The 17221-nt window shown below is 38.0% G+C and overlaps 1 protein-coding gene across 1 annotated transcript in view; it reads right to left on the bottom strand.

Moving 5' to 3' along the window:
* Nucleotides 1–17221, bottom strand: part of LOC101030681 (titin) — a 271305-nt gene that overhangs the window by 80511 nt on the left and 173573 nt on the right. The window contains 36 exon segments of the mRNA XM_074399411.1: nucleotides 267–560; nucleotides 647–931; nucleotides 1035–1331; nucleotides 1428–1727; nucleotides 1856–2158; nucleotides 2454–2816; nucleotides 2930–3232; nucleotides 3337–3636; nucleotides 4249–4527; nucleotides 4628–4933; nucleotides 5012–5208; nucleotides 5311–5416; nucleotides 5509–5808; nucleotides 5996–6295; nucleotides 6384–6499; nucleotides 6973–7159; nucleotides 7297–7593; nucleotides 7702–7989; nucleotides 8083–8204; nucleotides 8531–8708; nucleotides 8868–9015; nucleotides 9679–9830; nucleotides 9923–10207; nucleotides 10314–10428; nucleotides 10518–10705; nucleotides 10993–11295; nucleotides 11407–11709; nucleotides 11801–12070; nucleotides 13003–13269; nucleotides 13369–13493; nucleotides 13595–14003; nucleotides 14094–14372; nucleotides 14466–14732; nucleotides 14839–15105; nucleotides 15203–15371; nucleotides 16152–16249. Coding sequence (XP_074255512.1) covers nucleotides 267–560; nucleotides 647–931; nucleotides 1035–1331; nucleotides 1428–1727; nucleotides 1856–2158; nucleotides 2454–2816; nucleotides 2930–3232; nucleotides 3337–3636; nucleotides 4249–4527; nucleotides 4628–4933; nucleotides 5012–5208; nucleotides 5311–5416; nucleotides 5509–5808; nucleotides 5996–6295; nucleotides 6384–6499; nucleotides 6973–7159; nucleotides 7297–7593; nucleotides 7702–7989; nucleotides 8083–8204; nucleotides 8531–8708; nucleotides 8868–9015; nucleotides 9679–9830; nucleotides 9923–10207; nucleotides 10314–10428; nucleotides 10518–10705; nucleotides 10993–11295; nucleotides 11407–11709; nucleotides 11801–12070; nucleotides 13003–13269; nucleotides 13369–13493; nucleotides 13595–14003; nucleotides 14094–14372; nucleotides 14466–14732; nucleotides 14839–15105; nucleotides 15203–15371; nucleotides 16152–16249 — 8766 coding nt within the window.

The raw sequence follows: 17221 nt of genomic DNA, 5'->3' as shown, positions 1-17221 counted from the left end.
ACTTCTAGGTTATTATTAAGCCTCTATAGAGCCAAGTTTTTCGTACACAAAACCATGCATAATTAATATAATTACAGCCACAAATTACATTGAAATTATAGCAAATATGATATATTTAATGTTGTTAGCTTATTTACTTTTCTTATTATTCTCTAGCTATATATTTTGAGATTGTTGGAAGTTTCAAGCCATAAAGCTCAATAAATAAACAATATAATTAGAAGCAAAACACTATTCTATAAACACAATGAAACCTTTTCTTTTACCTAGTGGATCAACTGCAAGAATTGGTCCTATTTCAACAGGAGGGCCACAGCCAAACTTGTTCTTGGCAATAACACGGAACTTATATTCTTGTCCCTCAAGCAGACCTGTGATGTCACATTTAGATCTCTCAGTCTCTATTGGTTGTCTCCAAGTATGCATCTTGGCATCTTTTCTTTCAATGATAAAGCCTGTTATTTCACTTCCTCCATCATCTTCTGGATCAGACCAGTTAAGTAGACACATTTTTCTGTTTGTTACAACAGGTTTTAAATCAAGAACTGGACCAGGGACATCTGAAAACAAAACAAAGTCCCAAATCAATGTAATAAGATATTATCACTTGGGAAAATCCTATGAAAATCAATGCAACATTCCTTACCAAAAACTTCTACCCTGACTGCTGCAAATTTGGAACCACAGCTATTTGTAGCTGTAATCACATATCTGCCATGGTCTTTTCGCAGTGCATCCTTGATAACTAGTTCAGATTTGGTTCCAACGTTGTCTATTACAACGCGGTCTTTATCCAGCTCCCCTTCTTCTTTGGTCCATACTTTTGTAGGTACAGGGCGACCAGTCACCACAGCTGGAATTCTAAGAGTCTTCCCAGCCATTATTTGTATTCCATTCTTGACAGAAACATCCAGTTCCACAGTTGGAGGCTCTGTTCAAAGAGAACAGTCATACATTAGCCCATAAAAGAAAGATTAAAAAGTAGTCCTGTACAGAGAAATTATCCATAATTTTATTCCAATAACATTCAGTACCTTGTGGTTCAGCCACAGTAACAGGTTCTGTTTCTCCAGGCGGTCCTTCCCCTGCATCATTGACAGCAGTCACCCGAAGTTTGTAATCAGCACCCTCTCGGATTTCTTTGACAGTGTACTGACGGACCTTGATCATTTTCTCTGTGCAGCGTGACCATTCATTTGTGCCAACCAACTGCTTATAGACAAAATAGCCAATAATTTCCCCACCACCATTGAAAGCTGGGGGCTCCCATTCTAGTTCAATAGTTGTAGAGCTCGTGTCAGTGACTCTTGGGATAGGTGGTCCAGGTGGAGCTAGAATGAATGAAGATACACAAATTAAACTCCCTGATTGTTTAAAAATATACAATAGCTTATTTTACTCCACTTTCTTCTTAAGGAATTACTTACAGATTGGATCACGTGCTGTTTTGGGATCTGAAGGTGGACTGAACTTTCCAGGTCCAGCTGCATTTTCGGCACATACTCTGAAGACATAGGTGAGTCCTTCTAATAAGCCATCTACATTGGCTTTCAAGGCATTCAGAAGGCTTTTGTTGACACGAGACCAATGTGTACTATTAACTTCACGTTTTTCAAGCCAGTAACCCAAAATGGGGCTTCCATTATCTTTTGGTTCATTCCATTTCACTAGCATACTGTTGCTGGTAACATCTTCCACAGTGGGTTTATCTGGTGCATCAGGTGGTTCTGATAAAAAAAATTAACATTTGAATTAATTTCCTAATATGACATAAAAATGAAATTTTATAAGCTGTAGTAATTATATATCAAAGTACATAGTAAAAAGACAAATTTCAGAGGTTAAAGAACCTTACCAAATGGATCTTTAGCTACAAATGGCTTTGAAACACATGGCGGACCAGGCCCAAACCTATTTTCAGCTCTTACACGGAAGAGGTACTCTTTTCCTTCTATCAGTTTTGTTACTGAATATTTGCAATGTCTAAGTGTTGAAGTGACAACAATCCATTCAGAGTCGGGTTTTGTCTTATCTTTCTTTTCCAAAGTGTAGTTTATGATTTCACTGCCACCATCATCAAGGGGTGGTTCCCATTTACAGAGGACTGAGGTCTTTCTAATATCTTCAAATACGAAGTTGATTGGTGGTCCTGGTGTATCTAATATTTCAAAAGAGAACAGTAATTAAAATTTTGTGTGGGAAGAGTTGCTATGGAAAAGGTAAATGTGAGCATGCTCCTCTGACATGATTTCTGTTTTTCCCACTTCTATCTTTGTATTCTGTTAGCTAATAAATAACAAGGTCAGGTGATTTCTTTTACATGCCCAGGAGATAAAATATGACTGAGGATAACTTGCTGAAGCTATTTCCTATTTCTTTTAACTCTCTCCCAAACTTTTAATTTTTATGTTTTACTAAAACCTTTTTCCATTGGAAAGTGTTTAATGACTTACCTAATACACTGACAGTACAAGGAGCTTTTGCGATACCATGGTCATTTTCAGCTTTGATCATATACAGACCATGATCAGGTCGGAGAGAATCTCGGACGCGTAGCTGAGATTCTCCCTTTTTGCTATTGTCGATACTCAAACGCTGTGTAAGAGGCAGGACAAATGGTTCTTCTTCTTGAACTTCACCCTTCCTCTTTCTAAGTAAGGGTGCTGCACGCTTCTTAATTTCCTCTGGTACAATAACTTCTTCATCCTTTATCCATGTAATAGTTGGGTAAGGTGATCCAGAAATATTTGCATCTAGTGCTATTTCATCACCTCGTTTCACTTCTAGGCTTGTTCTCAGAATGACTTTGGGGGCATCTATAATGATTATAACCAATAAATGTTTTCAATTCTGATGAAAATAACTGACGAAACATTATTTTCATTTGTTTTACAATGGGAAAGTGGCAACTCCATTAAACAAAACTTACCAATGGGATCTACAGCTTTGGTTGGAGGAGTAGCCCGAGAAGGTTCACTAATACCCGCGGCATTCTCTGCTCGCACACGGAATTGGTACTCCTTTCCCTCTTCAAGTCCTTTTGCTGTATAGGTCAGGATTGGTACCAGGTGTTCATTGCATCTCTTCCACCTTTCTTCACCCTTAGCAATCTTCTCTATGATGTAGCCCATTATCTTGCTCCCTCCATCATACAAAGGTGGCTTCCATGTAATAGTCATTGCCTCAGCTGTAGGATTATGAACCTCAACATCTACAGGTGGATCAGGGGGTTCTGAAAAACAAGAAAAAATAAGTTAACATCAGGAGAACCACCTTCTTAAAACAAAACTACGGGTTATTAGTTCCTAGCTGTAGTACATCCATGCCCAAACTTACGCTTTGGATCTTGAGCAATGACTGGATTTTTCAGTTCAATATATTCTCCTCCACCAATCTTGTTGACTGCTTTAACACGGAAGAAGTATTCACCATTTGGTATGAGATCCTTCACAGTCCATGACAGTTTGTTCTCACCAGACATGACAGGTATATATGTTCTCCTCCCAGCTTCTCTGCGCTCCAGGACATAATGAAGAATCGGGCTTCCACCATCAAATTCTGGAGGTTCCCATGTTAACTTACAGGAACTCTTGGTAATGTCACTTGCTTTAATATCTTTGCATGGTCCAGGTAGGCCTATTGTAAAAATAGATAATTATTCTTATAATCCTGAAAAAATCAGCATTTTAATAATGCACTTGTCTCTAAGTGGGGCTATCTGTATTTTGGGTAGGATAATCTTTCATGTGCTATAGTATCCTTCACGCTGGAGAGCATTTAGCATTCTTGTCTCCCAACTACTAAATGTCAGTAGCATCTACTCCAAGTCTGTGTGCCAAGCAAAAATGGCCCCACTGCCAGACATTATTTGCAGGGGAGAGGAACACAGAAAATGTTACTATCCCTGATTGAGAACACTATGGGTAAATGTGAAATTACACAATTAAGAAATTGTGGTCATTTCAATATGCTAATGTCTTTTACTTAAATTACTATTTCATATGCAAATAATTAAAACGATTATGAATTATTATTTATAAATTATAAATAAATTAGAAATATTAATTATAGTTGAGAGATTTCATCTCTTTAGAATTGCTTTATTTCTCATATGGAAAGACATAGTCAGAAATGACATTTATTTTACAAGTGGCCAGTTCATGAGGTCATTTATGTTTTTAATAGCACTGCAAAGTTAACTAATTTCCTCTACATCTGAAGAATGGTGTTTCATCAAAGAATGATTACCTATGACTTTGACATTGAGTGAGGCAGTTGCTGAGCCGAGCTTATTCTCCAGTGTAATGGTATAAACTCCGGCATCTGCATGGACACTCTTGGGAACTTCAAGGTGTGCAGAGATGTGATCATTCTTCATTGTTAATCTATCACTCGCTTTAACTTCTTTGCCATCTTTATGCCAACTAACAGTTGGAACAGGGACAGCTCTGAAGGGAACAGGAATGTTTAACTTTTCACCTTCAATAACAATAATGTCATGAGTCTCCAGGTCAATTGTTGGCTTGCCTGTAAGATATCATTCAAAACAGCAAAAAAGAGAGTATGTCAAAATGCAATGGATGAATAAAGCGTATTTTATTAACTATAAAAGACATTGTGTTCTTACAGTCTGGGTCTTTGGCAACCACATTTTCAGAGATTTCAGATGGGTCACTGACACCAACAGCATTGACTGCTCTCACTCTCAGAACATACTCTTTGTCAGGAACAACACCTTCTTCAACCTTGAATTTCAGGTCCTTTATTGGGCGAGAATTGACTCGCATCCATTTCTCAGTGCCTACTGGACACATTTCGACATGGTATCCTATAATAGGACTTCCACCATTTTTCTCTGGAGGCTTCCAAGCAATGGCAATGTGCTTTCTCCCAGCATCAGTCACATGTAGGTCAAGGGGTGGTGAGGGAGGACCTGAGAAAAGAGTGAAACATTCATATCCAGTCTCATCAACGTCTAGACAATATTTTGTGTATAACCAGCATGACTTACTTGTTGGATCTTCAATGGATAGGATTTCTGTGGGTTCACTTGGGTGGCCAACTCCAGCTTCATTTTCAGCCCGAACCTGAAACTGGACCTCTGTTCCTTCAATGACATCAGTTACTCTGAAGTTACAGTCAGGGCCTGCAGTCTTTCCAGCTTTTACCCAACGGGTACCTAACCTTTCTTTCTTCTCAATGACATATCTATTGAAATAACAAAGTATTTCATTAGCATTAATGAAAAAACACAGTTAAGAATTTACAGCCAAGTGTAAGTTATTCTTTAGGAATTAATTCAAATTCTACCTCTGTATTGGTCTTCCACCATCATTTTTAGGTGGCTCCCACTTTAGGTCAACATGTCGTTTTGTCACATCAACCACGGCCAGAGCATAGGGTGGTCCAGGAGTGGCTGAAAGCAAAATAATCAATGATTAGGAAAACCAGAGGGAAGGTGATAATTTCCTACAAATATTGCCACAAGGATTAAGTGTGAGAGCATACTAAAGGTGTCTTTGGCCAAGACAGAGTCCTCAATTTCAGTGTAGTCACTTTGTCCTATAGCATTTTCTGCAGCAACTCGGAACACATATAAAGAGCCCTCAGTCAGCGGGGTGACTGTACACTTGGTGTCCTTGACAGTGGTGTCCACTGTTTGCCAGCCTTTTCGCCTGACGTCTCTCTTTTCCACAATGTAGTTGGTGATGGGGGACCCTCCATCTTTCTCAGGAACTGTCCATTTTAGGTCTGCTGTATTTTTTGTGATATTAATAACTTCAAGCCAGCGGGGTGGTGATGGAGGATCTGAACAAAAAATAAAGAAAGCAAATTCATTTTTTATTACCTAATTGTCTGAATGTGCAGGTAGTTGTTAAGAAATAATATAGCCAGGAGGAAATAATAATAATGAATTTTTCATATTTTTTCATATTGTAGTTCACGGGCAGACGTTAGAAGAATTTATATGCCCCAGACATCAAGAGTGACTTACATAGCTTCTCCCGGCAAAGCACAGGGTCACTGGGTTCACTGGGTTCACTTTCCCCAGCCTTATTCACAGCTCTAACTCGGAATGAGTATTCCTGTCCTTCCATGAGCCCTCGAAGCAAGTGCTGAGTGGTAGGAACACCTTCTGCCACTCTGACCCAGTCATCTGTTCCAGTCTTCAGCATTTCAATGACATAAGACTCAATCTTTGCACCTCCATCATGTTCTGGTTTTGTCCAATTCAACATTAATGATGTTTTGCCTATATCTTTTACAGTTGGTTTTCCAGGGGGCCATGGAGGATCTGCAAGCCAATGAAATCATTATTTAGGTTTGCCAAAAAGGAGTTCATATAAGTTTCAAAATCACCACAAAAATTATAAAAATAATACCTATGGGATCCTTTATTAAGATTGGTTCTGTTGTTTTACTTGGTTTTCCAGGTCCAGCAAGATTTTCAGCTAACACACGGAATCTGTATTTTTTCTTATTGGTGAGACCTTTCACTCTGAATTAGGAGCAAAGTGCATGTGTAACATCATGGTAAGAAGCAGAAGAAGCCTATGTTTATTTTACACAGAAGAGACTAACTTATTTAAATTATAAAAAAGTGATTTGGAAATTTAACTGAAAAGCATTTCAATATAAATTAAAAATTGCTTTTTAACTGCCATGTACTTTAGACTTGGCCAAACATACCAGTCTAATTATAATATCTATGACGATGATCATTATCATAATATACTGGAGGATCAAACACTTTGAAACTTCCTGAAAGTTAATGTTTTAGAGTAAACTAAGAAATGTGCCCTTAAATGGAATTTATATAGTTTTTGAATTATGAGGTAATAGAAAATATAAATAATAGTAGTTTAAAATTTTTTCAGTAATATATAACCATGTGTAATCAAAAAGAATTCTAACGAGTAAACATTTGAAGATACTGCTCTCTTAAAATCTTGATGGGGATTCTGAGTGTACCTGTATGTTGTGTCCTTTACTGGCATCTTATTGCATTTAACCCATTTATCCGTATCAGGATCCAGTCTTTCAACCCAGTATCCAGTGATTGGGCTGCCACCGTCATCATCTGGCTCACACCATGTGAGAGTCACTGCGTCTTTAGTGATATCAGAAGGCTCTAGGTGAGTTGGAGGTCCAGGTGGATCTATAGACAAGATAATGGTATAAAATGTTATATGTCCTGTATATAAATGTAACACCAAAATGCAAGTATGATATAAGCATCCTTGTTTTTTTTTTTTTTTTTTTTTTTTTTTTTTGTCAGCTGATTGAGAAACTTACCAAACTGAAACTTGGCTATTATTGGAGAGGCCTGAACTGGTTCACCAACACCATACATGTTTTCTGCAGCAACTCTGAAGATGTACTCTTTATTGGGCACTAATTTGGTGGCCTTGAAGTTTGTATCCTTGACAGTGGATGAGAGCTTGTGCCACACTTCACTATCAGTTGCTCGTCTCTCCACAACATAGTTTGTAACCTTAGATCCACCATCATCTCGTGGTGGGTTCCATGTTAGAAGACATGACTCACTGGTTACATCCGTGATGTCAAAGGCAGCTGGTGGTCCAGGTTTATCTGTGTACAGCATTACAGATACAGAAAAATTATTATTCACCAGGATTTTTTTTTCAAGAAAGTAACTGCAAAGAGTTTGTCCCCTTTTAAAATGAGAATCTTCCTTACCTAAGACATTCACTTCCACCACAGCAGTGGCCCGGCCACACACGTTCACAGCCTCGATGATGTATGTGCCAGTGTCGCTTCTCTTACTATCAATAATAGTCACTGTGGATTTCTTTGGGACATTTTCAATGGTAATTCTTTTGTCCTGCTTCAGAATTGTATCAGCCTTTGTCCAAGTTATTTTAGGTTCAGGTTTTCCGGTTACAGTGGCAGGAAGTTCAATCTTGGTCCCAGCTTTTACAGTGAGACCAGCAAGAAGCTTCACGTCGAGGAAGATTTCTGGGGCCTCTGAATTGGAAAAGATTATTTATGATGTTAGCAAGTTCAAGCAGATTTAAGGTCAGAGGCCTATTTGATAAGACAAAAATTAAAAACAGATACCTTGTGTGTCCACAGCCTGGATTTCCTCTGTGGGTCTGCTTGGTTTGCTAGCGCCCTGCCTGTTTAAGGCCTTTACGCGGTAGGCATACCATTTGCCTTCCTCAAGACCTGTCACTTCCATTCTGTCAGGAAACAAAATAGGGTATTTTGCTGTATTGTCAACAATCTGTTTCACTGTGTAGTACTCATAATCTTTCAAAAATTTGAAAGATTGATATAATACCTGTCTTCAAATTAAATCTGGATCACTATAGCACTATAACTGAATACATTTTCATTTCAATACTGTCATGAAAATCCTAAGCAGGGGGTACATTCAGCAGCACCTTTTAAAATCAGACAGACACACCGGCAGCATAGAATTCTCAATGAAAAAAGACAAACATTAAAATCTTCTCCAATTGTAGTGACTAGGAGTACACATTTACTCTCATGCCAAATAACCTACTTTGTTTCTGCAACAGGTTCTCCACAGGCAACCCATTTATCAGAACCACGTGGACATCTTTCAACTATATATCCTTTGATGCGTGAACCACCGTCATATTTCGGTGGATCCCATGTTAAGAAGATGCTATTGGCTGTTCGATCTCTCCATTTAACATTCTCTGGTGGGTCAGGTACCGCTATAACATTTGGAAGAGAGAGTCAGTCTTATATAGGCCACCTATGAAGTTCTCTTCACATTGCCAACCCCTGCCTGGCCCTATAATTTCAACCCCAGGTCTAAAAGCAAAAAATAAGCAACACAAGATTAGGTAAGAAATCATCAAGAATGCACTCACTGGCAGGAGCTGACATATTTACAGGTTCATCAACATATGCAGGTTCTCCAGGGCCACATTTGTTACGAGCACAGACCTTGAATAAGTACTCTTTTCCTTGAACAAGATCAGGAACTGTGAATTCTAGATCAGTTACACAGTCTATAACCTGGGAGAAAGAAATACAGTTAGTTAGTTATTTCCCAAAAATCCTTTCCCCAATGCAAAAGACGTTTACCATGACCAGGGATACAAACTGAAGTTGTTTTGAATGCTAAGGATTATTCTCATATTAATTTCATATTATGGAAAACTGCAAAGTAGGATACATGACAATATTTGACTCAGTATAAGAAAAACTGTTTCAAAGTTTCTACACATGAAAAAAGATGGCACATGAGGTGTTGACTCTTCCAACCAATTTGGTTATTAGAAATATAATTTTAATTCAGGATAAAGAATAGTAACTAATATAAACACAAAAAAATAATGGCTGATTAGGTTAACTAAGTTATACCAGTGGAATAAGAAGTGGGACCACAAAGGAAATAAATATTTACTTTCCTTAGGCTGGCTTCTAGCTTAATGGGTACATATTGGGTACAATCCTAGCTGAAAATGTGGTAAGGCCCACAAGATGAGGCAATTATACAATCCTTGGTTGAGCGACCTCAGGAAGCATTAGCACCAATGCATTCTTAAAAAGTTTTTGTACGTTTTCAGTGAGGTAAAGGTAAGAAGATGTAGCACATAAGACTTCTGCATGGCATCCCAACCTGGGATTTCCCCTACTCTCATTTTTGGCATTGATGCAGTGCTGCTCAAAACTCACTTTAGTCCATATTTTCCGGCTGACTTCTCGTTTTTCAACAAGGTATCCAGTTAATGGACTTCCTCCATCATCATCAGGTGGTTCCCAAGTCAAATGTACTGAGTCCTTGGTTATATCACCAAATTTCAGTTCTTTGGGTGCACTTGGGCGAGCTGAAAAGAAAATGCACTCCCAAGTCACTATCAGTAATAGCCTGAACCAATACTGCCAAATCACCTTTGATGATAAAGGTTTAGTTCCTTACCGATTACATTGACATCAATTTCCCCAGAAATTGTTTTCACACGGTTTTCTAATTTCAGTGTATAAATGCCCTTGTCTGAACGTTCACTTGGAGAAATGACAAGTTCAGCATAGGCAGACAAGGTCTTCATTTTCACACGGTCCCCTGCTTCTAGAACTTTATCTCCAAAACACCAGGTTGCAGTTGGCCTTGGATAGCCTGTACTTGGAACCAGGATCTTGACAGGATTTGGGACAATAACTTCCAGACCATCTTTAAATGCACTTAGATCCATTGTTGGTTCAACTACAAAAACAAACAGTTAATGAGTTTGCAGTGCCGTATTTAAACCTCTGTTACCCCAAAGTAGCTATGTGCTATTCCCAGATCTAAAAATAAAATAGCTATTTACCAAATGCATCATCAGCAGTGAGAGGACCAAGAATTTCAGATGGATCTGAAACACCAGCTTCATTTTCTGCAGATACTCTATATAAATAATTCTTTCCTTTTTCCAATCCAGTAACCTATGATTAGAATTAATATTTGTAAAAAACACATACAGTTATGTCCATGATCCACACTGAATATTCTTTTTTATATGCAAATGACCTACCTTGTAAGTCAGTTCAGGGACAAGTTTCTTATTGCAACGAATCCAATTATCTTTTCCCTCTTCACATCGCTCAATTATATAGCCTAATATTGGGCTTCCTCCATCTTTCAGAGGAGGTTCCCATTTGAGCTGAACTGATGACTGAGTCTGATCTGAGGAAGTTAGGTTTATAGGTGGACTTGGTCTCTCTGGAATAAAAGAAAGAATTGGAGCATACGTTTTATGTTAGTGACAATTTATGAAGACAGTGCTATAATCAATTATATCATCCTCATTAAAATAACAGATTTATTGAATTCACTGAGTAAAGTAGGCACCGTCTCGGTTTCTAAAACTTTATTCAAATTTTTATGATATTCTACTTTTTTTTTTAACTTTTATTTAACTTGATTTATTTTAATTGATAGACCTAACATCTGCATTTCATATAGTAATTATTTCCTTTTTTTTTTTTTTTTTTTTTTGATGGGCTTACCAATTGGATCGGCAACTTTGACAAAGGGTGTGGCTGCACTTGGTTTTCCAACTCCAATTCGGTTTTGGGCTCTCACTCGGAAACTGTACTCCTGTCCTTCCACCACATCAGTCACAGTTGCAGACAGGTCTTCCGCTCTCACAGTCATGGCAGTATCCCACCTGATAGAAGTCTTGTCTCTTAATTCAATGACATAGTTTGTGATCTCAGCACCTCCATCATACTCTGGTGGTTCCCATGTCAGTGAGACACCAAATCGATTCACATCAGTGATGGTTACATTCAAAGGAGGGCCGGGAACATCTGGATTTCACCACAGAAAATGAAAACATGAGTTTTGGGTAACACTGGGGATGAAGGCAAATATTGCAATTTATTTAAAAGGTAGCTTGCAATTTACTTAAAATTTCTTACCATATTTACTCCTTGCTTCTACAGGATTCTCAGTTTCTACTGGTTCACCAGTGCCAACTCTGTTTCTTGCACTCACACGGAAGAGGTACTCAACTCCTCCTTTCTGTAGACCAGTGACAGTAAACTCACAACTGTCTGCACGGTCTGTGGCCATAACCCAGGTCTTTCTCTTAATGTCACGTCTTTCAACAACGTAACCTATGATTTTGCTTCCACCGTCAGTTAAAGGTTCTTCCCAGGCAAGGCTCACTTCACCATCAAATGTTTCTGTCACTTCTAAGTTACGTACTGGCCCAGGAACATCTGAAATTCACATATAAAGGAATTTTTTAGTGTGCTGTCTTGCTTTTAAGTTGTGCTTTGCCAATTAAGTCTGAGTTACCCAAGGGCTTACCAATAACTTTTAAATTAATGAATCCTTCTGCTTTTCCATGTTTGTTCTGAAGCACAATTTTATACCTTCCTTTGTCTCCTTTCTTGGCTTCTAAAATTCTGAACGAAGTTTGTTCAGCTGTAGTATCGATGGTTTTTGTAGATAAAGGTTCATTTTCTTTAAACCACTCTGCTTCTGCTTTGGGGTAGGCATCATATGGCACCACCATTGTCAGAGGCTGGCCAACATCAACCACAAGGTCTTGATCAGCTGTCTTGATTTTCGGTGCAGCTAGTTGGAAAGATAACATGTGAATGCTTTAGACTATTAACAGTAGCCAAGCTACATCATATATTATTATGCCCTTGTTATCAAATATTGGTTACATAACCTTGCCACAATAACTTTATAGCAGAGAAAACTGAGTGGCTTAGAGTTCTCATAGCTTTTTTTGGTTGTTGTATGTGCAAATTAGACTGGAGAACAGAGGATGGAGAATGGCATAAAATGATTAGACATGCATTCTTTGCCAAAAGTAATAAGATAGGACTCAGTGTAGTGAAAAATATGTTTTGTTTTGTTTTGTTTTGTTTTTTGATAGAGTAGGCACTGCATACTTAGTTCAAGATAAACCAGAGAAACTTTTTTTCTTTTTCTTTTCTTTTTTTTTTTTTTAAGATGGGGTTTCACCATGTTGGTCAGGCTGGTCTTGAACTCCCAACCTCAGGTGATCTGCCCACCTTGGCCTCCAAAGTGCTTGGATTACAGGCGTGAGCCACCGTGCCTGGTCAAGACTTTTTTTCTTATGAATGAGAGATACATTAATGGCTCTTTCATAAACACAGTATATAAGGATATCCTGGGTCAGGATGAGAACATGCCCAAAAGGCACACAGGGGTTTGGAAAGTAGGAGAGTATGAGATTGCTTTTAGGTTTGAAAAGATTCTCAGGGTGACAGGTTAGTTCTAGGAGCTCATAAACAGCCCTCATGTACTAGGAACTCTCCAAGGTTCTGCACATAAAGATTATTGCTATTAATTTCCTCTTACGCAAGACACTTACTTTGTATTGAGCAAAATTAGAACAGTTAACATGTGGATAGGGCTTGCTAGAAATGAAAGACCCTCACAAGAATTACCTCATTAAATAACTGTGAAATCTGAAATCCAAATAATCTCTGTGATATTGGAAGGATATTTTAAAATAAAAGAAAGGGACTGACCTGCCAGTTCAAGCTTAGCTCTGGCTTCTTTGTCTTTGGCAATAAATCTGTATTCACCCTGGTCACGGGGCTTAATATCACAAATCTGTAGTCGATGTATCTTTCCTTCACTCATCATTTGGTGTTTATCACCCTGGACAACAACCATGTTATTTCTTAGCCATTGGACTTCCACCTTATCTTTGTTGAGCTCTGCTAAAAAGGTAACATCAGCACCAGGGGCTTCAAGAATATCTTGGGGAGGCCTGATGATTTCAACAGGAATTTCTGGAAAGAAAATGCAAAATAAATACAAATATGTTTACATTTTGATTAACAATATAAAAAATTGGTAACATTAGAGTTGTCCTTTCGTTTAATATGTACCTTCCACAAAAAGTCTAGCTCGAGACTTCCTGTCTTCTACTCCACAAGCATATTCACACTCATCATCCAGTCTGCAATCTTTTATAATCAGTCTGTGTGTACTTCCATCTTTTTCAAATTTGTATCTAAAGGAGACATTGAATTAATAGTTAGCTTGCATCATGGCCACTAAATTGTCAAAAGTGTATACATAGCTATAGAAAGAGAATAAAAAGATTTTGCTTACTTTTTGCCTTCTTTGATTTCTCTTCCATTTCTGTACCACTTTACATTGGCCTTCTCTCTGGAGAGCTGGCAGGAAAAGACAGCGTCATCAAACTCAGTGACTGTCTGATCTTCCAAGTGTTCCACAAATTCTGTAGGGGCTTCTATGATGAGAAGCTCAGCAACAGATTTATCTTGTCCAGCAGTGACAATGTATTCCCCTTCATCTGGGAAGCCACAGTCTTTAATGATTAACGAGTGCTTGTACTTATCAATTCTGTATGTGACACGGTTGTCAAAAGGCACTTCTTCACCATTTTTGGTCCACTTCAGGGTCACATTGAGACGATTCACCTTGCACCAGAATGTGACAGATTTCTTCTCCATTGTTTCAATATCTTTAAGAGGCTCAACAATCCTAAGGTCTTCCTCTGTTGTAAAGGAGAAAAATAACGTTGATTTTAATTATTTTTATAATAGAAATTGATGAAAAAATCTCTAGTGCCATATAAATCGCTTACCTTCTACTATAAGGTTGGCTGCACTTTTAACGTTTTCACCTCTGTGATTGGTCAAAGACACATTATAGTTGGCTTGGTCATCTAAGCGTGCGTCTCTAATTCTGAGGGTGTAGACCAGGTCTTTTTGGAGAATAATGTATTTTGAACTATCAAATATGGCTTCTTCATTTCTGAACCATTTGGCTTTGGCACCTTCAGTATTGACTTCACAGTTGAAGACAACTTCTTGTTGTTCCTTCACTCGGGTGTCCTTAAGAGGAACTATGATCCTGAGTTTTTCTGAAAGCAACCAATAAGACTTTATAGTATGAAGAAAGATGGAAGTAGTAAATACAAATACAAGAAAAATGCTAAAAGCAAGAACAAACTTACCAATGACTGTCAAGTGAGCTGCTGCTCTGGCGGCTCCCACCATGACGACATAAGTGCCCATATCTTGTAACGTGGCATCTTTCACAACTAAGACCCTCTTTTTACCATCGGCAATAATGTCATATTTATCTCCAGATTCAAGTGTCTTGTCATCTCGCTTCCACTGGACTTGAAAGCTTTCTTTTGAGATAGAGCAGACAAATTCAGCCTTTTCTCCCTCAAGTATTTCAAGGTTTTGGGGCTTTGAGATAAATTCAGCAGCCAGTTCTGGGAAGAAAAGGTTACAAGATATTAGAAACGTATGTCCTTGTACTTTAAATCTAGCAAGTATGAATTGTTGGAAATAAAAGACCATTCACAGTAGTTTTCATACCATGTACTTTGACTTTGCCATCGGTTCGAGAGCTTGGGAGTCGACAGTTGTAGTTGCCGGCATCCTCAAGGTGAGCATTCTGAATGATCAGGATTCTCTTCCGTCCATCAGTCAGTATTTCATATCTTCCTGTTTCAATGATCTCCTCATCCCCTTTATACCAAATCACTTCTGCGCCAGGTTTGGAGACTTCACAAACCAGTTTTATAGTGTCTGTTTCACTAACGTCAATGTTGGCAAGATTTTTGGTAAAGACAGCTTCTTCTTCTGCAAGCATTGAAAAAGAAAAAGCACATTGAGTTAAATTGGAAATTATTATTTTTTCCCAACACATATACTTCACAAAGAATGACTGTGCTCTTACCCAGAACTGTCAGCATGCCAGAAGTTCTCGCTGTCCTTACTTCACAGGAATATTCAGCTTCATCATCTAGTAGACATTTGTTGATGACGAGAATGCGCACTGCTCCCTTGGATATGATGTCATATTTTTTGCCCTTTTTAATTTCAGCACCATCTTTAAACCACTGAACCTATATTCATAATAAATATATTATCAGTTTTCTTGTTCCTTCACACGGGTGTCCTTAAGCGGAACTATGATCTTGAGTTTTTCTGAAAGCTACAAACAAGACTTCACAGTATGAAGAAGAACCAAAGTGGCAGACACAAATGTAAACAAACCCCAAAAGCAAGAACGATCTTACCAATTACTGTTAAGTGAGCTGCTGATAGAGTAGGCACTGCATACTTAGTTCAAGATAAACCAGAGAAACATTTTTTCTTATGAATGAGAGATACTATTATCAGTTATTAAAAACAATGGGATCATGTATTTGTAGAGCCATAGTGGGCCATAGAAATCATGCAGACTAACTTCTTGGATGTGTAAACTGAGGCTCAGACTTGAAGAAACTTGCCAATTGTAGTTAATGGCAATAAGAGGTACTTAGTTGAAACAAATACAATGGCTGACATTTGACTGTTTCTGATCTTAAAAAACAGCAGCTTCATATGGTTTAAACTAATATCTAAATCTCCTGATTTTGAATCCAGTGTTTTTCAAGTAATAGCAAATTAATAATTTACTATTGAAATTAATAATTTACTATTACTTGAAAAATTATTAATAATTAATAAACTAAAAAGCGAACAATTAAAGTCAAGTATACATTTTATACTAAAATTATCTTTGAAAGTAAAGTGAGTTGCCAGAGAAAGTTTTGAGTAACTTTTTTTCCTGATTTTGGCTAGAACAAAAGTAAATATAAAGTTATTTGACAGTACAAGATGACAGGTATACAATCACAGACCTTAGCATTTTCTCGGGAAAGTTCACACTCAAATCGAGCCATTTCTTTTTCTTTAACTTGAAGATCTGTGAGTGGTCTTAAGAATTCCACATGAGGAGCTGTAAGAGAATGTCATCAGAATTCAAAATGAGGTTTCTGGAAATGTACTCTGATGCTACCATGGTATACGTTAATAAAAAGTGAGTGCTTTGTAGGGCCTTTCCATCTTAATAGACTACAACTGACTTTGAAATCGCTTGAAGCTGCCTATCAGGTATGATGTTTTGCTTTTTAGATACTTCTATAGTTTACATAAAATCATGTGGCATTCTATATGTCCAACTAGTGAGCATATGTGTGTGTATAGTACATGTACTAGGGAACCATCTCAGTTCTTTTGAATAATAGCTGGAAGAAAAATCTTCATTTGTACTGCACCAGACTTGAAAGATATTGTCAAAGGAAATACCAGACACCAGTAGCAAAGAAACGTTGTCTTATTTAAGGCAGCCAGCACAATCTTTGAGAAAGTAGCGGAATTCAAAGATAACACAGCTTAAAGCACTATGACCAGATTTGTGTATGGCTAAGAGGCTGTAATTGAAATGCATATATTCAGCTTTTTTAAAAAAATCAGCTTTGAAGATGTCACATATAAGTCAGGCATAAAATCTATTAGTGCAACAAAGCAATGTGTTTTGTATGGGAGGGGACTGGGTTTTTTACATCTGTTATTTCATTAATCTCTAGAATTAATTCATCCAGTGTACAGGATTAGGGAGCTGCCCCCTTGCCCTTCCTTCTTTCAGAGCTCCTTGTGAGTCTTTCCCAAGATGACCTTTCTTGAACAAGAAGATTCTGAGGCAAATGCTGGCTAACAGGTTTGAAGATATGCTCCTTGCAGCTGAGCCTTCTTGGAATGAGGTAGATGTCAAGGGGAAGAAGGAGACCCAAGAAGCTACTTTGACATAAGCTTAAGCAGAGCAACCACAAAGCGGTAACAAAAACGCAGTACGAGATGCATGAAGTAGCGTCACTAGGTTGTAGCTGTTGACAGACAGGAAGCAACCAAACCAAGCAAACAAATGTTG

This window comes from Saimiri boliviensis, chromosome 5, assembly GCF_048565385.1.
Source record: "Saimiri boliviensis isolate mSaiBol1 chromosome 5, mSaiBol1.pri, whole genome shotgun sequence".
In the NCBI taxonomy this organism is placed as follows: domain Eukaryota; kingdom Metazoa; phylum Chordata; class Mammalia; order Primates; family Cebidae; genus Saimiri; species Saimiri boliviensis.
This window is presented reverse-complemented; position numbering and strand designations above follow the sequence as displayed.